General features: G+C 54.7%; 5 protein-coding genes across 5 annotated transcripts; 4 read left to right on the top strand and 1 right to left on the bottom strand.

Moving 5' to 3' along the window:
* The first annotated feature begins 66 nt into the window (after positions 1-66).
* CAOG_03322 (hypothetical protein) lies at positions 67-6,822 on the top strand. Its single transcript, XM_004364104.2, has 5 exons — positions 67-110; positions 232-362; positions 598-5,808; positions 5,924-6,233; positions 6,326-6,822. Exons 1-5 carry the CDS (start codon positions 95-97, stop codon positions 6,712-6,714), a joined length of 6,057 nt encoding a protein of 2,018 aa, XP_004364161.2. The 5' UTR covers positions 67-94; the 3' UTR covers positions 6,715-6,822.
* Positions 6,823-7,505: 683 nt separating this feature from the next.
* On the top strand, positions 7,506-13,675 carry CAOG_03321 (SCAP protein; the record flags this gene model as incomplete). Its single annotated transcript, XM_004364103.2, has 8 exons — positions 7,506-7,744; positions 7,834-7,954; positions 8,055-8,575; positions 8,945-9,126; positions 9,225-9,678; positions 9,807-9,919; positions 10,007-10,101; positions 10,388-13,675. 8 exons carry the CDS (start codon positions 7,506-7,508, stop codon positions 13,673-13,675), a joined length of 5,013 nt encoding a protein of 1,670 aa, XP_004364160.2.
* Positions 13,676-13,859: 184 nt separating this feature from the next.
* Positions 13,860-16,804, top strand: CAOG_03320 (Mob1; the record flags this gene model as incomplete). The annotated part of the gene is made up of 7 exons (XM_004364102.2): positions 13,860-14,160; positions 14,346-14,441; positions 14,778-15,417; positions 15,539-15,616; positions 15,713-15,856; positions 15,954-16,056; positions 16,159-16,804. Exons 1-7 carry the CDS (start codon positions 13,909-13,911, stop codon positions 16,802-16,804), a joined length of 1,959 nt encoding a protein of 652 aa, XP_004364159.1. The 5' UTR covers positions 13,860-13,908.
* A 190-nt stretch (positions 16,805-16,994) lies between these two features.
* Positions 16,995-17,661, top strand: CAOG_03319 (hypothetical protein). Its single transcript, XM_004364101.2, has 3 exons — positions 16,995-17,045; positions 17,231-17,340; positions 17,444-17,661. The coding sequence occupies exons 1-3, from the start codon at positions 17,015-17,017 to the stop codon at positions 17,567-17,569; spliced, it is 267 nt and encodes an 88-aa protein (XP_004364158.2). The 5' UTR covers positions 16,995-17,014; the 3' UTR covers positions 17,570-17,661.
* A 45-nt stretch (positions 17,662-17,706) lies between these two features.
* On the bottom strand, positions 17,707-22,240 carry CAOG_03318 (hypothetical protein). The gene is made up of 7 exons (XM_004364100.2): positions 22,165-22,240; positions 20,934-20,999; positions 20,717-20,809; positions 19,092-20,615; positions 18,363-18,914; positions 18,181-18,267; positions 17,707-18,087 (listed from the first exon to the last, which is right to left on the bottom strand). Exons 1-7 carry the CDS (start codon positions 22,198-22,200, stop codon positions 17,893-17,895), a joined length of 2,553 nt encoding a protein of 850 aa, XP_004364157.1. The 5' UTR covers positions 22,201-22,240; the 3' UTR covers positions 17,707-17,892.
* Positions 22,241-22,262: the final 22 nt, after the last annotated feature.

The following is a 22,262-nucleotide window of genomic DNA, read 5'->3' as shown; positions in this document are numbered from 1 at the left end:
AGGGGGTTTACATTCACTTATTTTCCTCCATTTTCCATTCTCCATGTCTCAGTCTTTTTTCTTTCTTTTTGCTTCCCCTACACACCTCTCACTCATGCAAGCTGAGCTTGGTACGACAAAATTTTAGTCATCAGAATGGATGGATTGCGACTCACTCTCTTCTGCTCTCACTCTGCTCGCTCGATCTGATCTCACACTGCGTTGAAACATCGTTGGATCAACACCACCCAGATCTCGTCGAGCGCGTGCTCCTGCGCGTTGCAGTGTGCGAGACGGACGAGGCGCTTGGAGCCGCTTTGGGTTCGTTCCTCGCTCCCGCCATGCTCAAGCTCGCCAGTCCGCACGAGCCAGTGCGTTCCAAGGTAACTGTGTGTGCTACGCTTGGCTTTTGACGATCCGAACCAAGAACAACGTCGCCCTTGTCATGTCGGATGTCGGTCAGGGAGCGCGCGCGATTGGGAGTTTGGCGTTTTCCAGAACCTCGAAACTCACTGAACCAAGCTCAAGTTACTCAAGTTGGTTGGAAGAACGAGATTGTGCATGAAACTCAACGGATTTTTTTTGTCTGCACTCGTCGCTTGCTTCTTTGTTCATTAGGTCATGGAGCTGCTCACACATGTGACGCGACGGGTCAAGAGCAATCTCAAGGTCGCGCTGCCGTTCGACGCGCTGCTGGCACAGTACCGCGACCCGACCATCACGGCGTTCGTCAAGAACTTTGATATCATCTTTCTGGAGATGGCCTTTGCACGGATTGATGACAAGCGGCGAGCTGTTGCGTTGCCTTCGCTCCTGGTTTGCCTGCCCAATCGACCGCCGCAGCAGCAAACGGCGCTTTTGCACATGATTCTCGCCTGCTTGCCACATGTTGCCATTCCGACAGATCCGGCAGTGCGCAGTCACGTTTTGCTTCCCTCGGCTGTCCCTGCAGAGAATGCCATTATTCGACAGCTCTTGCTGGATGCCTTTCTCGACTGCATGTTGTTGGACGCTTCCGTCCTCACTGCTGCCGCCGCTCCCGCATCATCGCAGCCTGGAGCGGTCCCACCCGCTGCTGCTGCTGCTGCTGCTGCTGCTGCTGCTGCTGCTGCTGCTGCAACAACGCGACCGACGCTTCCAGGACTGAGCGCCGCCGCCCAGGCCCGATTCACATCCAAGCCGTCGTTTGACGCTGCAGCCCTGGCGTCGGCCAAGCCTGCCATTCTCCGATTTGCCAGTGAAAGCGGCTTTTTTGACGAAAACGACTGGGTTGCCATTGTGTTGGCTGCCGCGTGCGATCAGAATGGCAAAGTCGCCGGCGACGCCGACCACATCTTGCATCAACGACTGGGCAAGGCAGACCCCGAGAGCGAAGCGGTTGTTCGTCAGCTGCTGGGCTTGTATCTTGGCTCGCCTGCTGTTCCCGCGGCTGGCCAGCCTGCCGTGGCTGCTGCGGACGCTCGCAAGCCTGCCAATCTCAAGCTCAAAACGCGCATTTTGACCTACCTCCAGCGATCTTCTACCGCCGCGTCTGTCTTCCCAGACGCGCTGCAAGTCATCTTTGACGGCTTCTTTGGTGCTGGTGCCAGTAATGCTCGTCTTCGCGTGTCGGCACTCCAGTTTGTCCACCTGCTTTGCGATCGTGGTTCCGATGCATGTGTTCAGATGAGCGCACCCGTGCTGGTGTTTTCGGGTTTGCTCCGTCTTCTGGACGAGCTTGGAAGCAACAGCACCAACAGTAACAGCAACAGCAGCAGCGACGCAGCGTCGAGCGGTACGGCAACACCAATGCGAATTGACGCCGTTTCGCCAGTGAACAGCGCACCTGGCGGCCCTGCGATTGCCCAATCCACGCAAGTGAACATTGGCTACGAAGGCACCAAGATGCGCAGCATGGCCTACACCGCTGTGGCCAAGCTGTCCCGAAGAGTGCCCGCGCTCTTCCAGAAAGACGTGTCGGTCGTGCAGCGTTTCTTTGAGGCGCTCGAGCGGGAGGAGCCCAATGGCCGAGTGGCTGTCCAAGAAGCCTTGTCCCTGCTGGCACCAGCCTATGCCAACGCCACAGACACCGTGGCCGACACCCTTCGAGAACTGCTCTTCAAATCCATCGGCAGCTCTCTTCCTCAAGTTCGTCTTGCTGCAGTGCATTACGCCAACTCGGCCTACCCCTTCAGCGATGTTGCCGCGCGCTTTATCTGCATTATTGCTGCAGGCGACGCGAAAGATGATGTTGCCGAGGAAGGCCGCCGAGGACTTCAACGCCCTTCGGCTCAGATTGCCTCGTCTGCCTCCTCCAAATTGCAGCGTCCTGAATCTCGGCAGCAGCTTCCAGCCTACACAGAGGTCATTGCGTACATTGCGCGTCAACTTTCAGACTCAGCCATCACCCAGCGCCACGGACTTCGAACTGACACTGGCATGCTTCCGCTCGTCAATGGCAGTCTTGTTGCTTGCTTAAAGTTCCTGCACAGCGTGCTCGCTTGGCACGCAGGTGTCACCCCACAGCAAGATCAGCTGGGCGACGGGATTCACGACAAAATCGTTGAAGCACTGCAACAGATTGCTCAGCCAACAACCGGGCTGGAGGGTCTGGAAGCCCTGCAGCAACACCTCGCACTGACCGAGCAAGCCCTGTCCCCCGCTGGCAATGCCGATCTCCACGCTGCTGCGGCCTCCACCTTGCACAAGCTCGCACTTGCGGCGCCACAGGTGGTGTTTGCGACCTTTGACGCTGCCCGACTCGACTGGCTGCTGTCGCTCACCACGTCCTCGCGCCGTGATATTGTCGACCCGATCTGTGCCGTCATTGGCCGCATTGCAGAGCAGCTGCCACCCACTGAACGCGCCGCACTACTTGAGCGACTGCTGGAGAACGCTCAGTCCTTGGCGACTCCTGTTGTGCCTGTGGCTGGCGCTCCCGTTGTCACTGGCCTGCGTCGCGTGGAGACACAACTCGGAGCCGTGACGTCGGTCTGCCATATTGTGGCTAGAAGCGTTGCGTCGTGCATTGCGATCGGAGCAGATCCCGCCACGTCCGAGCCTGTTCTCGCCAAGTGTTTGAGTGCTGTTGCTCAGCTGTTGCAAGCACCAGAAGGCGATGTTCATTCATCCGTGATATTGGCCTCCATCCACGGCCTAGGAACGATTGGACAAGCCGGGCCGTTGCCCGTTCTGGACGACACGCAGCCGCCGGCCGCTGCAGATGGTGCTGCCACCACTTTTCTGCAAGCGACCTCGAAGCGCGTTATTGTGGAGCAGTTGCTCAAGTTTGTCGCCGCCTACTCACCCGCGCCAAACAACACGTCGGCAGCGAGCGAACAAGCACGGAATCAACTCAAACTCGCTGAGGCCTCCATCGAAGCGCTCGGAGAGATTGTCTCTGGACACCCGTCGCTCTTCCTCGTTCCACAAATCATGTCAGGATTACTCGCCATGTCCAAGCACCCCAATCCTGATCTCCACTTTACTGTTGGCGAGGCGCTTGCGTGCTTTGGCGCGCGGGACAAACCCGCTCAGTCGGACTCTGCTGCCATGGACACGACTCCAGACGGTGCGCCCAGCACCACCACCCACATGTCAACGCTGCTCGACGAGATCTTTTCCAAGCAAATCCGAGGGGCATCCATCCGTGCTCGTCGCGCGGCCTCGATCTGGCTGCTTTGTTTGGTCAAGTTTGCTGGTGCAGATGCGACCTTGGCGAAGCGCTTGACAGATCTCCAGACGGCCTTCGTCACGCTCCTGACGGATAACGATGACCTGACGCAGGAGGTGGCTTCCAAAGGCCTTGGTTTTGTGTACGAACTGGGCACGCCGGAAATGAAAAAGACGCTCGTCAACTTGCTTGCAGAGCAGTTCACGGGCGGAGCATCCGCAGCGGCCACCCGCTCGATCGCCCATACGGATGTCACCCCAGAGTCGCGGCTGTTTGACGAAGGAGCAATGGGCAAGACGCCCGATGGCGAATCTCTCTCGACGTACAAGGAGCTGTGCTCGCTTGCGACTGAAATGAACCAGCCCGATCTCGTGTACCGCTTTATGAATATTGCCAACCACCACGCCGTCTGGAATACAAAGCGCGGTGCTGCCTTTGGCTTCTCTTCGATTCTCGCCACCGCAGCCAGCGACCAGCTTGCGCCACATATGGCGCAACTCGTGCCGCGCCTCTTCCGCTACCGGTTTGATCCCAGCCCGAAGATTCGCGATGCCATGACGGAAATTTGGAAGTCTATGGTGGGCTCGTCGGACTTGAAGTCTGTCGTGGAAACGTACCTTCGCCCGATTTGCGACGACCTGCTCGAGTCTCTCGAAAGCAGCCAGTATCGTGTACGCGAGTCGAGCGCGCTTGCGCTGTCCGACCTGCTGATGAGCCGCTCGTTTGCCGAGATTGAGACCTACTTGGTTGACTTTTGGCATCGCTGCTTCCGCGTGCTTGACGATGTGAAGGAGTCTGTTCGGATTGCTGCTGCCATCGCTTGCCGCACCTTGGCCAAGTTCACGCTTCGGGTCTGTGACCCGAGCTTGACAAGCGACCCAGGCTCTGCCTCTTCAAGCAGTGTGCAGCGCGCCGTGAACCTCATGATTCCGTACTACCTCAAGCAGGGAATTGTGAGCAGCGTCGAAGATGTCCGCAAAATCAGCCTGGCTTGCCTGTTGCAAATTGCAAAGGTGGCCGACAAGTATCTCCGACCGCACGTTGTGGAGCTCACCGTCGTGTTGCTCGAATCGCTGAGCTCGCTCGAGCCGCAGATGCTCAATTATTTGACCTTCCACGTCGATGCCGCGGCCAAGGGCGACAGCAACTCGGCGTCCTCCTCGTCCTCCTCTTCCAACTCGGGAGGCTTGACGCTGGAGACGCTGGACACTGTGCGATTGGCTGCCTCCAAGTCGTCGCCCATGATGGAGACGGTCGAAAGATGCATTCCATTCATCGATGTCGAGACAATGGGCCAGCTGGTGCCTCGCTTGTGCGAGCTGATTCGCCATGGTGTGGGCCTCCAGACCCGAGCTGGATGCGCGCGCTATGCATCGTTGCTTGCCTCCAACAAGCCGCGCGAGCTGGCACCCTTGTCCGGAAATGTGCTCAAGGCCATGCTTGCTGCCCTTTCTGATCGGAACATTAGCGCTCGTCGTGCCTACGCCACTGCGATTGGCAACGTTGTGAAGGCCGCCCACATGCAGTCGCTTGCGATGGAATTGAGCACTCGAACTGGCGCTTCCTCGTCAAGCAGCAGCAGCACCAGCAGTAGTAGCAGCAGCAGCGGAAACGCGCAGGATCCCCTCGAGCGAGTTGTCGCCGCCGTCAAGACGCTCTATCTCGAGAAGGATGACGATGACGCGCGCCTCACTGCTGCTCTGATTGTGCAGGCCATGGCACGTCAGTCTCCCGACGTTTTGCGCGACGTGGCCTCCGATCTCATGCCTGTGACGTTCCTGGGCATCCACGATCCCGTCGAAGAGGTCGCGACCACCTGGAGAGAGGCCTGGGAAGAGACCGTTCCCGGGACAGAGGGCGGCTTGCGCTTGTATGGCGCCGAGATTGTGCACCTGCTCGTCGGATCGACTGTTGTCATGTCTTCCACCTCGTCCACCACTGCTGTGACTGTGGGTCTTACGTCCTCTTCCTGGCGCATCAAAAAGCAATCCGCTGTTGCCCTCACAACCGTGGCAGAGAAGGGCGGCGAGCGGCTTGCCGCCAACCTCATCGATCCCGCGCTCGTTGGACTTGTTGGGGCGGCCGCTGGTCGGACATGGGATGGCAAGGAAGCCGTTCTCAAGGCTCTTTGCGGATTTGTAGTGTCCAACCACGCAACGCTCAAGCAGCGCGAGGAGGTAAGCGGAGATTGGTTTTTATTGCGGGAAAAAGGGGTGGTTTTTGAGGAAAAGAGGTGTTTTTCTTGCTTCGTTCAACGGTAATTCTGACGCTGGATTTCATCCTTCATGCTAGTCGGTGGGTCAGGGCGGTCTTGGTGGGGCACCGCCTGTTACAATCCAGCAAATCGTGGACATTCTGTTCCGAGAGGCGAATAAAGTTCGCCGCGATTACCGTCGTGTTGCCGTCCAGCAGCTCGCCTTGACACTGCAAGCGCTTCGTACCCACCACCGCTACCCGCAGTTTGTGGAATTAGCCCAAGCTGTCCTCGCGCCACAAGAAGAAGCTGAAGACGACGACGAGCCAAACGCCAAACCGTTGCTACTTTTGCTTCATGCTGTGACTCTGGAGGGTCTGGGCCAAGCATGTCCTCATACGATTGAAGGTACCACTCGGTCTTGTACTGCGTAGGGTCAACTGGGCTTGTTGTTGTTGGCTGACTTTTTTTTTTTTTTCGTATCCTTCTTGAAACCGCAGCAATCGCCTCCGCTTCTTCCGTTTTGCCAACGTTGGTCCAGTTTGCTGCGTTGACCAGTGTCTGGAATGTGCGCTTGGCGGCACTCAAGGGACTTGAGCAGTACATTGCAAAGGCCTTCACGAATGCGCAGTCACTCGCGGCCGTCTCGCAAGAGACCATTCGGTCGATTGTTGAAGTGACGGCTGCAAGTCTTAATGACATGAAGTTTGCATCTCTGCGTCTCGCCGCTGTCTGCGTCGCCGAGTCGGTGGTCACTTGCGCGCGCCCAATTCTTTCTGCCTCGGATGCCTCTGTCATTCGCAGCAAACTGACTGCGCTCAAGTCCGATCTCGATGCCAATGTGAAGAGCAAGACGAATGCCGTCTTGCTTTTGATGCAAGGCCTGTAATGGTTTTGTGGATGTGTTGGGCTTTTTTGGTTTTCGTTGTTCGTTGTTCGTTTGTGTTTTTTGGCCGATGATTCGACATTGTCGAATGAATGTATGTGCTTTTGTTGGTTTTTGATGTTTCTGCTGGGGTTTTTGTGATGAGGTTGATGAGGTTGATCCTTGAAAGTCGTGATGATGAGGAACACGAGGCATTTCCTGACCACCAAACCCAATGTTCGTTCGTCATCCTCCCATCAAAAGCGAATCACTTGGCTGAATCCACACTTGCCAATCTGGTTTACTTCATTTTTGATCCTATCCCAGCCAAAACACGCTGCTTTTGCTTTTTGTCCCGATTCATTCCCATTTTTGCCAAAAACCCATAAAATCCCATCTTTTCTATTTCTTTTTTTTTTCTTTTTCCTGGCGTCTCTCTGTGTGTTGAAATCTTTATCATCAGATCGCTACACGTTTTCACTCGCTTAATATTCTAGCACAAAGAGAGACAGAGCCAGAGGGACAGAAACAGAAACCGAAAGCAGATCGCAGCACTTTTTTTTTCTTTTTTCTTTTTCGGAAGCTTTTGTCGCATGGCAATGGCGGGAAGAGCGCCTTCGCTCGTCCTATCGCCGCCGCCGCCGCCATCACTGCCGCTGCCTAGCGTGACTCTTGCGTCGTCAGCCTCGTCAGCAGCGTCTGCATCAGCACAACTGTCTCCGTCATCGTCACTGTCATCGGCACAGCAGCAGCAGGGCGGGTCGGCTCCAGTGTCCGCGGCTCCGACCAGCGGCAGCAGCAACCACAGTGGGATGATGCCACCCCTTCCGACCCAGCAGTCCGGCCCGACCAGCGTCGCCGCCGCCGCAGCAGCAGCAGCATCATTATCAGCAGCATCGTCGTCGTCCTCGACCCTGTCCTCGGCAGCCGCTGCGTCGTCCTCGTCCTCGTCCTCGTCCTCGTCCTCGTCTGTGCTCGACAACCTGCCGTTCGTCCCTCGGATTCGCAGCCTCCTTTCCGAGCTGTACTACCGCCATGGCTTCTTTTGCGCATTGTATGAGCCTTGCATGACTGTGGATTTTCTTTATTTTGCATCTGTTCTGCTATTCTCATCTCGTGGGTGAAAACACGTCGACACGCCAGGCATCTTCACGGTCGTCTCAGTTCCGCTGGTCGACTTTTCGATCTATGGCGTCTACGATCCGGCTCCATCAAAGGTAATGCGCACTTTGAGCGGCTTGGTGCGAGCGAACGAATTGGCCCAGTAACACGTAGCATGTCGCGCTCTCTCCCCCCCCCGCTTCCCCTCCTCTCTCAGCATACTACACGACTCACTGCTTGGCTGTTTTGCATGCAATGCTCAGATCATGGGCCCGATTGACGCACTGCCAGCCAACCAGAGACAGGCATTCGTGGACCAGCACGGCAGTGTGCCGCTCCTCCGCGTGCAGAACATTCTGCTGACGTCGAGTCGGCTCGCACACAAATCCGTCGCACTCGCATCTGCATTGCCGCCAGGATTGACGGGCATTGCAGCATTTCAGACTGGCCATGCAGACCCGCGAGGCGACGCCGCCCTTCCGCGGTCATCAAAGCACGGCATCAACAACGGCGCCGCTGCCGCTGCCGACGGAGACCGCAACACCCACAACAATAATAACAATGCAGGTCTCGGTGAAGATGGCGGCACTGATGCTGGCAGGACCGGACGCCTGAATGACCGGAATGGTTTGCCCGTGTCACCACCGCTCAATCTGCATGTCAACGAAGCGACACACGCAGCGCTCGTCCAGCAGATGGTCCGGCGAGGCATGCTGCACAAGTCGATATTGCTCGGTGTCATGGACATTGTCACCTTCCTCCACCAGTTCCAGCTCGAGCGCGGGTAAGTGTGAAAAAGCACAAAATCAAAAAAAAAAAAAACAAAAAAAAAAAAAAAAAAAAAACAATCGGGTGATCTTTCAAGCATCTGTTCGCCCAATGCTCGCCCATTGTATTGTGATGTCGCAGCGGCAACAGCCTGCCATCTGCCGTGCTATTGGCAGCCCTGACGTTGTGATTGCTTTGAAAACAAAACCAACCAAAAAAGGCACACCGCTTGCTTTGGAGTTGATTGCGGTCGGAGGGTTGCGGCGGCGAATCATTTCCGTTTTTGAAATCTTCCCGCGCTTTTTGTTGACCAGATTCGTCGACTTGCTCGATTTCTGACCATAAATCCACGAATTTGTTGTGTGTGTTTTCCCCACTTTCACAGAGGTCGAACCTACCGATTACAGGATTTCTGCCAGCGAAAAGCGGATGGTTCGTGCTTGGTGCTGTCGCCCGCAGATTTCTGGCACAACAACCGCACCGTGCTCGAGGAAGACTCTGATATTCTGAGCACCATCTCGCGGGAGCTCTTCCCATCGTTTTCAGACGAAATGGTGTCCGCAAAAGGTACTGAGAACACCACCGTTCATGCTTTCACACTGTCACGCACCACTCGCTCACTCACTCACCCTCAATCAATCGCGTCGTGGATGACACTCTTGCAGACGCGCTCCTTCTTGCTCGGATTCGGAAACGGTCAATGCTGCAAATTGATGGAGCCGGCGCGCTGTTTATCGTGCTTGTGCTGCGAAGCGACAGCTGCAATCCTTCGCCGGAAGAGACCGTCTTTTTGCAGGCCATGTGGCGCCAGCTGTCCACGGCCTGGCTGCCTGCGCAATGGGATTTGCGCTTCCAAGAATACGATTCGGCCGACACTGCCGACATTGAGCACATCTTTTACGAATTTCGGGACGAGGAGCGCACCTCTGCTGACGTGGGCTTTTTGATTCTCAGCTATTTGATTGTGTTCTTGTACATTTCTTTTTCCATCGGCAAGTTCCACATGGTCAAGAGCAAGTACGGTCTTGGATTCACGGCCGTCGTGACGGTGTTTTGCTCCATGATTATGGCCGTGAGCATCTGCGTGGCCCTCGGTGTCAAGCCAACATTGGTGGCAGTGTAAGTGGAGCGGTTGGGCATGTCGACCTCGAATCGAAGCAACAACGCGCTGTTGCTTCGTTTGCGCGGACGGGTTGCTGATTTTATGCTTTTTTTTCTTTTTCTTTTTTTGGTTTCGATTCGAACAGTGAAATCATCCCATTCTTGGTGATTATCGTTGGCGTGGAAAACATTTTCGTGCTGACAAGTGCGGTAGTCGCCACAAGCATTGATTTGCCGGTCAAAGTGCGCATTGCGCAAGGTGAGCGACGGCGCTCCTTCCTTTTTTTTTTCCTTTTGGAATATCGATTACATTGGGTCTTTCGTCTCACCTGTTTTTCAACATCAGGGTTGAGTCAAGCCGGTCCTTCCATCACATTCTCGTTGCTGACCGAGCTGACCATCATGGTCATTGGCATTTTTACAAGCATTCCCGCCCTTCAAGTAATTCTTGCTTGATTCTGCACCTTTTTCCCCTGCTCCTCTAGTATCTGCTTACTATTGCCAATCCTTTTTTTTTTTTTTTTTTTTTGCGCAGCTTGGCAATTCTCTCGGACTTTTTCATGCAAGTCACCTTCTTTGTCACCGTTCTGTCCATCGATATCACCATCGATATCAGGCGCATGGAGGTAATTGCGATTTTGAAACTTGATTTCAAGGGCACGCAGCTTGCGATTGTTACTCGCGCTGCGCCTCCTCACTTGCGCTGTATCTACCTTTTGCTGCACAGCTTTCCGACTTGCATCATGCTGGCAGCTCGCGGAAGTTTTCAGAGGCCGGCTTGGATACCAGCTCCCTGGAGTCCAAACTGCTCAGCGATTTGAAAGGCGGCGCTGGGTTGTCATCCAGCGATGACGCCATGCAGGGTCAAGCCGAGGGCAGCGGCTCGGAGCGATTTTCAGTGCTCGCGCTCATGTTTGATCCGCTCATCATCAAGACGGTCATTGTCATCCTGTTCATGTCCATTCTCGCATTTGGGCTGTACAATGGCGATGCCATCACACGCTCCGATGCGCTGTTGATTGACGAGTCAAACGCGCTGTCGATCGAAGCTACCTTCTCCTATTGGCGATTGCTGCACCCGCACTTGCAAAACTCGTCGCTGCATCACCGGCACTTTGATATTTTACCTTCCGTCACCATTGACGCGTGGCTTCCGCTGGAAAACCCAGTGTCCTTCCTCCTTGCCGAAGCTGCGCCCGAAGCGCTCAAAGCCATCTCGAGTGCCACTCCGTCCTCGCAGTCCGCCTTCCAGCAGTTAATCGACCGCGCCCTGGCGCCTTCCTCGCTGTCGCGGATGCGCCGCATGGGCGACAATGCAACTATTGCCGAGGCAGAGCAACAGCACGGGCAGAACATTATCGCTCGAGCGCTGACTGCGCTGCTCTCTTCGCCGTGGATCCCCATGTTTGGCAGCGACGAATCTGGCTATCGTACGCGCTTGGTTGAGCGCATTTTCAATCTCAGCGAGGTGGTTCAGCAAAGTCCTGGCGCCCAGGTGCTGGTGGTGCTGATTTTCGTCGCTGGCCTCGCCTGCACCTGCTACTATTACTACTTTTTCGTTGTCGTTATCAGTCGTCGCTTCTCCACGCGACCCAAGCGGTCGTCACGCCGAAAATCCGACAGCAATACGGCGGCGGACAAGAGCAGCAGCAGCAACAGCAGCAGCGCAAGTGCCAGTTTGAGCGCCAGCCGCCGGCACAGTCGCAGCAATAGCACAGTCACGTCACACTCGAGCGCCGATCATGCCACCAACGGCAGTGACACCCCAAGCGAGTTTGGCGCGTCGAGCAGCTCGGCCGCAGCACTGCGCTCTCGCGCTGCCTCGAAACTCTCCGCCGACGATCTGAGCGATCTATTCCAGTTAGAAGGGCTCGGCCAAAGCGCGAGCTCGGCGAGTGCGTCCGCGAGCGCATCCACCAATGGCCAAAGCTCTCTCGGCCCTCTGGATCTGCAGGGCAATTGGTTGGACAATCGTCAACTTCGCCTCGATTATTTGACGCTCCGTGGTCACGCGCAAAGCGTAGAATGCTTGGAGGTGAATGACGCTCTCGTCTTTTCAGCTGGCCTTGACCAGTCCGTCCGCGTCTGGGACTTGGCCAGCGGCGAGAATGTGGCGTCCATCGACGTCGGCGATGACTCGGCCGCTGCTGTTTGGTGCATGACACCCGTTCGATTTGCGCTGCCCAAAAGCTCTGCAGGCCAAACAGCTCTGCACGATTCGAGAGGGCGAGGCGTGATTGTCGGTTGTGCGGATGGCTCTGTCAAGTTTTGGACGGTTTTGTCAGCAGAGCAAAGCCAAGCTCTTCTTGCTTCACCTGTCGGTCCTTCTAAAGTGTCACCGCCGCCGTCATCGCCTCAACGGCAACGCTTTACCGTCGCTCAGCCGTCACAAGTACATGGTCTCAAGCACTCGGCCGCCGTTTCGTGCTTGTGCTCGCTTCCTTTCGGTGTTGTGGCTACTGCCTCGCTGGACGGCACTGTCCGTATGTGGGTGGTCACCACGGGACGTCGCGCCGGCGCTCGCCAGACACCTGCTCGTCAACAGCAGCAACAACCTCTGCAAGCTCAGCAGCAACTCGATGCAGCAGCAGCAACGCCACCGCCAATGCACTCCAGAACAAAGTCCTTTTCCTATGGGACTTCGCAACCAGCAACTCCTTCGGGCGGCTTTTCTTCGCGTTCGAGCTCGTTTACAGCACTCTCCCCTCAGCATTTGATTGTACAACAACAACCTCAGGCACAGCAGCAGCCCACATGGTCGACTGCCAGCAACTACTTGTCACCTGGCAACCCACATAGTTCCGATTCGACATCCGCGCCCTCGACACCGACGTTCACCAGTTCCATGCCGAATTTGTCCCTCACTCAATTAGACAGCAGCACTTTGGAGTCGAGTCCGAACCGATCTCCTCCCGCCACGCCGCAATCACAACAGCAGCAGCAGCAGCAGCAGCAGCCGCAGCAACAACAACCGCAGCAACAACAACCGCAGCAGCAGCGTGAGCCGTCCCTCTTGTGCGTTCGCACCATTCAAGGCATTCACAAGCATGGCATTTCCGCGATCTGCTCATTTGCCGATCCGCTTCGGCTCGCAACTGGCGAAATGGACGGCACTGTGCGCGTGTTTGATGCTGGCACTGGCGAGCCCGTTCATGCCCTGTTTGGACATTCTGGCAAGATCACCTGGATGCATGCCGACGGTGTGCAGTTGGTCACGGGCGACGCGAACGGTCGCGTGCGTGTGTGGCACATTGTGAATGGCACCTGCCTCCTCACGCTGAAGGGCCATACCGATGGTATCCTGTGCGTCCGTTCGGAACTCTCCATTCCACGCACTGCTGCAGCCGCTGCCGTGGCGAGCATGCTTGGCGCGATGGGATCGAGCTCGAGTCTTGTCAACTCTCCAGCAGGCCCGCCGCCAATGACACCTCCGATTCATGTGAGCTCTGCCAACGACCACACGGCACCTTCAACTCCTGCCGCCACACCCTCAGGATCACGCTCGGGCGCACTCACCTCGCCGCCGTCGTCAACCGCCTCCGCTCGCCTCCACCACCGCGCCGCTGTGCAGTTTGTCCCTGGGCTGACGTCAACCCCGTCTCCCTCGCAAAACACTGCATGGACTGCGTTCCCGTATCTCGTCACAAGCTCGTTGGACGGCACGGTGAGAGTGTGGGATCGCCGTGGCAACTGCGTGCGTGTCATTCAGCATTTCGCCCCAGACCTCGTGCTGCTGCCGCGCCAACGCCGTGTGCTCTGCGCGGGCGAAGGCGAGCTGGTCATGTTTGATCTGCCTTCCGGAAAAACGGCACGGCGGTTGGCGCTGTCCTACACGGCCATGTTTTCCGCAGCCGTGTCCATCAACCACGTCCGCTTGGTGGGCGGTCGGCTCGTGTGTGACTTTGGCGACCGGATAAAAATCCTCGCCTGTCCCGCGGCGCTCGCCGGGCACGCATCTTCTAGTAGTAGTGGTAGCAGTAGCGGCACGGGTGCCGACACCAGCAAACTGGATTGAGTATTTGCCTCCACTGTATTTTCATTACTTTTGGTTTTCTTGTGTTTTCTTGTGTTTTGCTTTTGTTTATTTTCGTACGTCAGGTACGCTTCGAATTATAACCCATTTCCCCAATCTGACATGCTCAGAGATTTGGAGCTCAGTCTTCCACTCCCTTTTTTTTTTTTTTTTTTTTTTTGTTTATTGGTTCTCTGTTCTTCTCTGTTCTTGCTCGTTATTTTCAAATTCAAACAATGTCGGTTGTTGAAAAGTTCCGTCGAGCGAGCCAGCGATTGTCGTCTGTGCGGAAGCGCGCAGTGAGCGAGTCGATGGGCAGCAGCCGCAGCAGCTCAATGTACAACCCAGCACGTCCCTTCGCTGCCGGACCGTCCGCATCGTCGTCATCAGCATCAGCATCAGCAGCAGCAGGATCCGGAACAGCGTCCGGAGCAGCAGCAGCAGCAGCAGCAACATCGTCGTCGTCGTCCTCTTCTTTCACTGGACCAGTAAGCCAAATTTTTGAAAATGCAATGCCGTTTGCATTGGGGATTGATGATATGATCGTTGAGTGCATGGAACTGGTCCTGCGCCATGCCAATGGTGTCTTTGCTTTTGTCTTTGATCTGAGACACAGAGCGAGAGGTGCTGGAGAATGAATGCTCACCTTTTGCTCGGGATGAATGTATGGTAGATGTCGCTGGATGCATTGCGAGCCATCGTCGCGCTGCCAGAAGGAAGCACCATCAACGAGTGGCTTGCGCTCAACACGGTCGACTTTTACAACCAGGTACAGTACAAAACAAGTAAAACAATGGCTGGAGGACGAACGGTGAGGAAAGGGTAATGGAAAGCACTCGAACAAAGTTGGAATTGGCATTTCTGCTTGCTACTGATGCGCGGAATTCATTGCGCTCCATCCTGCTCCATCCTGAGAAAAAGGGTGCAGACTTGGAGTGCATGGACAGCGCATGCATTGGAGGAAAAACAAGCAGTTTATGCGTTGGAATTGAAAAGGAAGCGGCACCGTACCCTTTGCTTACTGCTGCTTGGAATTCATTGAAATTCTCAGCCAACTTTACTGTACTCACTATTCACTCGATGACACTCTCTCTGTCTTCATCAGATCAACCTCATCTATGCTACACTGTCCGAGTTCTGCACCGCAGAGACCTGTCCGTCAATGACTGCGGGCGACGCATTCGAATTCTACTGGGCCGACGAGTCGGGCGAATCCGAGCCAGTCAAGGTGTCTGCGCCAGAGTACGTCGAGAACCTGATGGCATGGGTGAGCGATCAGCTCAACGACCCCGTCATCTTCCCACCGGAGGACTATGTGCTCGAGTATCCGCCAATGTTTCCGCTGATTGTCAAGACCATCTTCCGTCGACTGTTTCGCGTGTTTGCGCACATTTACTGCTCGCACTTTGAGTCGGTCATTACCATTGGCCTGCTAGCAGTGCTCAACATGCGATTCCGCCACTTTTTGTGCTTTGTCATCCAGTTCGACCTCGTGGATCGCTCGCAGCTCATGCTGCTCAAAAACGTCATTGAAGAGATGCTCGACCTCCAAATCTTTGATCGCCGCACGCTCTACCATCAACAGGAAAAGTTGGGTGCCTCCAAGTCTCGAAAAGACGTCGAGTCCACGGTTTTTGGCATTGCACTCGCCGATCTCGTCGAGCGCGAGCGCATTTTCGACGACAACAACCGTGCAGTGCCGCTAGTGGTGCTCAAGTGCGTCGAGCACATGGAAAAGATTGAAGGTGAGGTTGTAGTAGCATGTGTATTGCGGCTGACAATTCTGGTTGGTTGTTGTTGTTGTTGGTTCATCCGCTGACCAATCTCTGACCGTTAATTCTTGTTGAAATTGTCGTGGTTGACTAGGCTATCAACGGGAGGGCATCTTCCGTAAATCCACCGGTGTGCACAAGATCAACAAACTCAAGCAATTGTTTGACGAAAGTGAGTCTCGAGCCTCTCACGAAGGGGTGGAGGGGGGGTCATATTGCTGCTACATGGACTCACTTCGCTCAATTCCTTCGTCTTCCTGGTCACCAGACGCTTCAGAGGTGAATTTGCAGACACAAGAATTTAGTTACGACATTCATGCCGTTGCATGTCTGCTCAAGCTGTACTTCCGCGAGCTTCCCGAGCCGCTGCTGCTCAACACGCACTATGAGCAATGGAGACAAGCCTGCAAATGTAAAGCTTTGGTCCATGTGTCAGAGAGGGAAAACAACTTTGAAACCGAGTTTGGTGTTTGTGGTGCTGACCGAAATCTGTTCGTTTTTGAGTGCAGTTGACGAAGAGCCGCGTCGTCTCCTGGAAATCCGGTATCTTCTTCAATCGCTTCCGCGCTCCCATTATACCTCCCTGAAGTTCACGATGAAATTTTTGAAAAAGTGAGTGCAATGTGACAAAGCTTTTGATTTTTGTTGTTGTCGCTGTTGTCACTTCTTGGGCCTCACCAACTTCAATTCCCTTCCGTCCCCTGCCTTGTTCAGAGTGGCCGATCACTCGTACGTGAACAAAATGACGGCAAACAACCTCGCCATCGTGTTGTGTCCCGTCTTCCTTTGGGACAAGAAAATCACCGCGACCAGCATGATCACGGAATCGTCCGAGTGCGCCCTCGTTATTGAAACGATGATTTTGCATACTGATTCGCTGTTCACCGACGAAGACGACGACGAAGTGCGCTTGGCCGAAAAGGGCCAGCATGCTGACTCGTCGGACGAGTCGGACTCAGAAGCAGCGAATGCGCCTCCAGTGTCGGCACCGCCGACCAAAGCTCCAGCCACAGCGACAGTTCGGCGCGTTTCAGTCGATAGCGCCTTGGATGCATTGGACGCAGCCTTTGGCGAAGCGGAATCGGACGATGACCATCTCCAGCCTGAGGCCGACGCTGATGCCAAACACGAGGCTGAAGCTCGTTTTGAACGCGTGCCTGCTTCTGATCAGACACACGACGGCCGTGGTTTTGATGAAAAGCGCGCGTCGGTTTCTCAGAGCGACGCGCACAACGAACAAAGTGAGTCTGCGCCCGATTCGCAACGAAAACCTGCTTTCGAGTCAGCTCCCGAGGGCGAACAACAGCCACAACAACCCGTCGCTGATGAGTCAATTCCCGATGGGGATACGGAGCTTTAGAGTGGTGGGATTACCTGTCGTCGGCCGACTTGCGTTGGTTTTTTGAAGTTTGATCTATTTAATGAAAATTTGAGAAGCTTGTTCTGCAGCCCAACGCCAAAATCTATTTTGTTTGCATAGCTCGTCATTGAGCGATGGATGCTAGATGGAGATTGAGACAGCAGGGGGAGACAGACAGATCAGTCGTCCTAAGAAGTCGCAAAATCAGCAATGTCGGATGCAGCTGACGTACTCATCGCTGGCAAGTCGGCGGCCCACGACTCGGTCCACTAATGCTTGCCTGAAGTTGCAGAGAGTCGAATGTGGCTATGGGAAGCGCCGCATGGGATGGCTACACTCACAGCCAATCCTTCGGACGCGAGTTGAATTTTTGGCGGGAAAACTGACAGTTCTCCGATTTGTTCTTGCTGTGCTCTGTGGTGCCAGATATCAACACCAAGATGCAGCGGCTGGAGCAGGAATTAGCCCGCTTTCATCGCAACCGAGAGGCCCTCGGCGAGTACGGAGCCTCCCTCGACGGGATTGCCGCTGTCTGGGTGAGCGAAGTACAAGCGAGCGGTGATCATCGTTCAAACGTTTCATATCGGATGTCTTTGGCTCACTGTTTTGTGAACATTATTGGCCTTGATGCTGCAACAGACGGCGTGGATGCAGCGAGCAGCTGCGTTTCAACACTCGGCTGGCGGAGCGACAGTCACCGAAGCCGCGCGTTTCATGGCGCATCCCGACGACGACGAGCGACCTACACTGCCCTCGCGATCATGATCTCATGATGATACATGTTGTTGTTGTTGTTATTGATAAAGTAGTTATAGTTATGGAAGCCTTTGTTTGTCAGAAAATGCATTGGTTGTGACAAAACGTTGTGTTCATTCAAATGCGTGACGATGTATTGAGCACTACAGCAATCACGAAAAAGCCAAGATTCGGACATTGACACAATCAACGATACACAACATGTACCAGCGCAAGATGCTAAAGTAGGAGATAGGGGAGCGTGCGAAAAAAAAAAAAAAAAAAAAAAAAAGGACAACAAAGACGCAACAAAAAAAAAAAAAAAAAAAAAGTACAGCCCTATACCTGCACTTTTAAGAAGCGGCCGAGTTAGCCTGCCGAGCCAAGATGAACGTCGTGTAGCCTTCCAGAAGCCCAGATATTTCCTGAGCTTCCATCGTGCTAATGCAGATGACCTGCTCGGCGTTCTCTCCAAAATACAGCTTGAAAAAGTCCACAGTTGTGCTGTAGTGGTGCACAAACCTGAGGGGCCATTTGCAGTCGATTTGCTGTCGAACAAAGCCCGAGCAACAATGAGCAAGCGTGACGCATGACCGCGACGAACGCAGCCACAAGCAACAAAACCCAAACACTCAACGTACCCCGGTCTTGAAGTCAATGCGCATGATATCCGAGCTCGTAACACCGACAAATGACGGTTCCAGTCGCTTCTTCTTGGGCGACGCTTCCTGCAAGTCGAGAAACAAAACAGGTTGATGAGCAACGCACTCGAAACCACAGCATTGTTCTGTTGCACACCCAGAAACGAAAAACGACAACTTACAAAGCCCCAGAACTTGGAAATGCCGTAGGTTTCAAGCCCATTGTACAATTGCATGTAGAGGAACATGGCGTTGGTGGCCGCAATGCCCTTCAGCTTGATGTACTCTTCCATGACGGCCTTGTCGACACGTTTGGACTTGATGTGATCGGCGGGCAAGACATCGCCCAGCGTCTTGTCGTTGAAGGTTACCAGCGCCTTGTCAAAGTTACCAAAGGTAACCTGGCACTGCAGGGCCGCAAACGTGACGGCCTGCGCCAGATTGCAGGGGTTTTCGCCCGACAGCACGCCCGCCTTTGCTTGAAAGTAGCACAGCTTGAGCGCAGCCGGGTCGGTGCTGTACACGGAGTCGTCGAAAAAGTAAAAGCGACGCTTCAAAAAGACGACATCGTTCATCTTGATGCCCTGGCCAGCCAGCGACTCGTTCATGTCCAGCCAGTGCTCGACCGTCAACGAGTCCTCGTCTTGAACTGTGATGGCGGCCTCTTCGTCCGCCGAGCTGAACATGCTTGTCTTGGACACCTTCTTGCTGATCTTGCCGACGCCGCCGAACGACTGCGTGGGCAAAAAAAAAAGGAAAAAAAAAGTGAGTAAATGAATGACGCGTCCACTCTGCAACTCTTTCCCCTCCCCTTCCCCCACCTCCTTCTCCCCCATTGCTGCCTTGATGCCACACAGCACGAACGCGACAGGCAATTCAAAACAAATCAAAGCACAACCCCTTTTGCTTACATTGTACAAGCGTCGTCGAGGATCGTTCTTGTCCACCTTTTCAACAACGTAAATGGAAAGACCAAACTCTTGGTAGTTGATCATGCCCATCTTGGAGGCAATGAGGGGCAAGACTTGCTTGCAAGGGGCCGATTCGTCCACAAGGATTGTCTTGACGTCGCCGGCCATGGTGCGCACACGCAGCTTGCGCTTACCGGCACCTTCTTGCAATTGACTCGCAGTGTCTTGATCAGCAATGTCTGCTTCCGTCGACTTTTCAACAAAGATGGTCGCGTTGACGGGCAGCGAGCCGACCGTGTCGGACAGACTGATTGGATTGTCCTCTTGGTCCTTGAGCGCAGTGATGTGGAAGTTGGGGTCGAAGGGGAAGGTAAGAGCAAACTGGGATTCGATGAGGCGGCAAAAGTCGCGGATGGGCTCGGTCTTTTTGACTGCCATCAGCAGCGAGTGGTCTGCGTCAATCACAACGTTTATCTGGTTGATGTGTGCGTGACGAACTCGGTCGGGGCGAACCAGCGTAGTGTACGAATCCGCGCCAGCCACCGTAGTTGCGACTGCTGCTGCTGCTGCGGGGGCTGCTGCAAGTGCTGCCATTTCGCCCTTCACTGCAGCTTGATTCATGTACAGGTCGCCACCGTCGACGGGCATGTTTGCGGAGGCCATGCCGAGGCGAGCCTCACGCGCCTTTGCGCGGGCCGCAGGCGACATGTTTTCCTCCTCTGTGCTTGGAAGCCGTGCAAGCGGGTTGGGGAAGGCCGAGGCGCTGGACGGAATCGCGGGTGCGGGCTCGGACGGGCGACGCATCGTGCCACCACTGCCAAGGCCGCTGCCGCTGGCGCCACTCGCTCCGCTGCCCTTGTTAGCCCCACTGCCACTAGCAGGTGAAGCCTTGTTGCCGAGGGCGCCGAGAAGACCGTTGCGCACCGCAGGTGCAACCGACGCGCGGACCGAGGTCAAGTTCTGGTACAGCTCCTCCTCGTAATCGGTCATGGCAGAGTCCTGCTCGTAGATCGAGGCCACGCTGGGCCTGCTCGGCTTGCTGACTGCAGCAACAGTGCCCGGACGAGACGATGCAGCAAAACCAGCCGCGGCCGCACCAGCAGAAACACCGATCGTCCCGGGCGACGAGGGCGATGCGGGAGCACTGTCAGATGGACCAAACGAGTTTCGTGGCGGCTTGCCCAACGGCACGGGCGGACCAGCGCGCTTAATGGTGCCAGTTCCAGAGGCAGCGCCAGCAGGAGCAGCAACAGCCGGGGCGTGGGTGGGAACGACGGCCGCAGCAACCATGGACGGCTCCACTTCGTGATACTCGTCGTTTGCACCGGCGCTGTGGCTGGCGCTGGCGCTGGCGCTGTTGCTTGTGCTGCTTCCGTTAAGGCTCTCGGGCTTGGACCACGTCGATCGGCGCGTGCGTGCGTTGAAAAAGTACGACTTGCCGCCATCCGACGACACTTCCGTCCACTCGACGTCTTGCTTTGGCTTGCTGAGCTCTTGGATTTGCTGACGAATGGACGTGGAGTTCTATGCATTGGGGGGGGGGAAAGAGAGGGGAAGAGAAATGATTTTCAGCCGGGATTCGATGTACACGGGTTTGAGAGCAAATGCAAATTGCGAGCGTGTACCTGGTACAAGTCCTCCTGAACTGCGGCAGCCGCTGGTCCTGCCTCGTTGGATGGAAGTGGCATGGGCGCCTTCCTGACTTTGGAGGCCGCGGTCTGTGTTTCAAGAAGTTGTGCCAAAGTTAACGCTCGACAGTCGCAGAGGCATGTCATAAAGTTCTCTCTTGTTTGACATGAGCACTGTTATCGCTCGTGTTGCACTGAGCGAGGGGTGACTTACGCCGTGTCCGGGCGGGGCTGTCCATTGGGTCTGCTTGGTTACCAAATTGTAATAGTACGATCGACCCTAGGGACGAGACCAAACGCAAAAAGTTGTGAGTGCATAATGCGGATGCTTCAGTGTGATGCGATTGTTCACGAGTGCTATGTCGGTGAGCTGTTGCTGGGACGCAATCTGCCGAGATCGGAGCCCCGCACACACACTCACTCATTCACTCACTCACTCACTTCCCAGCAACCACCAGAGCACCACCAAAAGGCCCACAGCAGCACACCACCATGACCGTTGTGTAAGTGAGCGTGTGTGTGTGTGTGTGGTCGTAAGTGACCTTGAGTGACCTTTGCGGTGACCTTGCGGTGAGTGTGTGAAAGTGTCGCGCTCTCCTCAGTTGCACCCCTCAGTCTCACCCTTCCCCTCAGTCTCACCCTTCCCTCGCTCCCACTCTTCCTTCTCTCAATCCACGTTCCATTCCTTTCCATTACTTTCCATTCCTTTCCATTACTTTCCATGACTTTCCTTCTCTTCATTTCCTTTCCTTTTCGCTCGGTTTCGTTTTTTTTTTTTTTTTCAATGAGCGAATTCACTAATTTTCTTCTTCTTTTTTTTTTCTTTTTCAAAACTAATTGTTAACTCAACAACGAAGCGCTCTTTTTTTTCCCCTTTTGTGTCATAAAATCCAACAATCACAACACTTTTTGGTTTTTGATTTCCAATCTTTGTTGTTCTTTGATTCGCTCGCTCATTGTTGCAACAGGTCAACGTGATTCAATGAAACTGAGTGACTGAATGACTGAATCAAGAAGTGAATGAGTGCAGATGGAGAACGATCGCTGTTCCCCTCTTCATGGCTGGTTCTAATAATGAAAATTATTGCTCCGCCCCTTTTGTCGCGCTTTCACAGTCTCTCTCTCGCTCGCTCGCTCTCCCAGGCAGCGACTTCCATTCCATGGCACTACGCATCATGATGATGTTGTTGATGATGTCATGATGGTTGCTGGAGATCGAACGGTCATAGAACAAAAAACAAAAACCACAATAACAACAAACTCGTTTTTTTGGGACTCTTTTTTTTTTTTTTTTTTTTTTCTGGTTGTGCATCCAATGCGAGTCCCAATTCAGACACACACATGCACACATGCACGTAAGGAGCTCAAATGATTCAAGTGGACGGGGAGAGGAGTTGAGAGGGGTGGGGAGAACATCGGAACTGTGAGTGAGTGAAATCGCATACATCGTCCGTTCGAAACTCCTTCCACGACGCGTCCATTGTGTTGAAGACTGAATCAGAATCAGAGGAAGAAGAAGCAGAAATAATAAAAAAAAAAACGA

This window comes from Capsaspora owczarzaki (genome assembly GCF_000151315.2).
Source record: "Capsaspora owczarzaki ATCC 30864 unplaced genomic scaffold supercont2.4, whole genome shotgun sequence".
Lineage (NCBI taxonomy): Eukaryota > Filasterea > Ministeriida > Capsasporidae > Capsaspora > Capsaspora owczarzaki.
This window is presented reverse-complemented; position numbering and strand designations above follow the sequence as displayed.

Excerpts from the sequence above, each read along its gene's own strand:
- CAOG_03322 (XM_004364104.2), top strand. Across the intron at positions 363-597 it reads ACGAGCCAGTGCGTTCCAAG|GTCATGGAGCTGCTCACACA; the intron begins GTAACTGTGTGT and ends TTTGTTCATTAG. Across the intron at positions 5,809-5,923 it reads CGCTCAAGCAGCGCGAGGAG|TCGGTGGGTCAGGGCGGTCT; the intron begins GTAAGCGGAGAT and ends CCTTCATGCTAG.
- CAOG_03319 (XM_004364101.2), top strand. The coding sequence starts at position 17,015 with ATGTCGGATGCAGCTGACGTACTCATCGCTG. Across the intron at positions 17,046-17,230 it reads AGCTGACGTACTCATCGCTG|ATATCAACACCAAGATGCAG; the intron begins GCAAGTCGGCGG and ends CTGTGGTGCCAG. Across the intron at positions 17,341-17,443 it reads ACGGGATTGCCGCTGTCTGG|ACGGCGTGGATGCAGCGAGC; the intron begins GTGAGCGAAGTA and ends ATGCTGCAACAG.
- CAOG_03318 (XM_004364100.2), bottom strand. The coding sequence starts at position 22,200 with ATGGACGCGTCGTGGAAGGAGTTTCGAACGGACGAT. Across the intron at positions 20,810-20,933 it reads CAGCCCCGCCCGGACACGGC|ACCGCGGCCTCCAAAGTCAG; the intron begins GTAAGTCACCCC and ends CTTGAAACACAG. Across the intron at positions 18,915-19,091 it reads CTCGACGACGCTTGTACAAT|TCGTTCGGCGGCGTCGGCAA; the intron begins GTAAGCAAAAGG and ends TTGCCCACGCAG.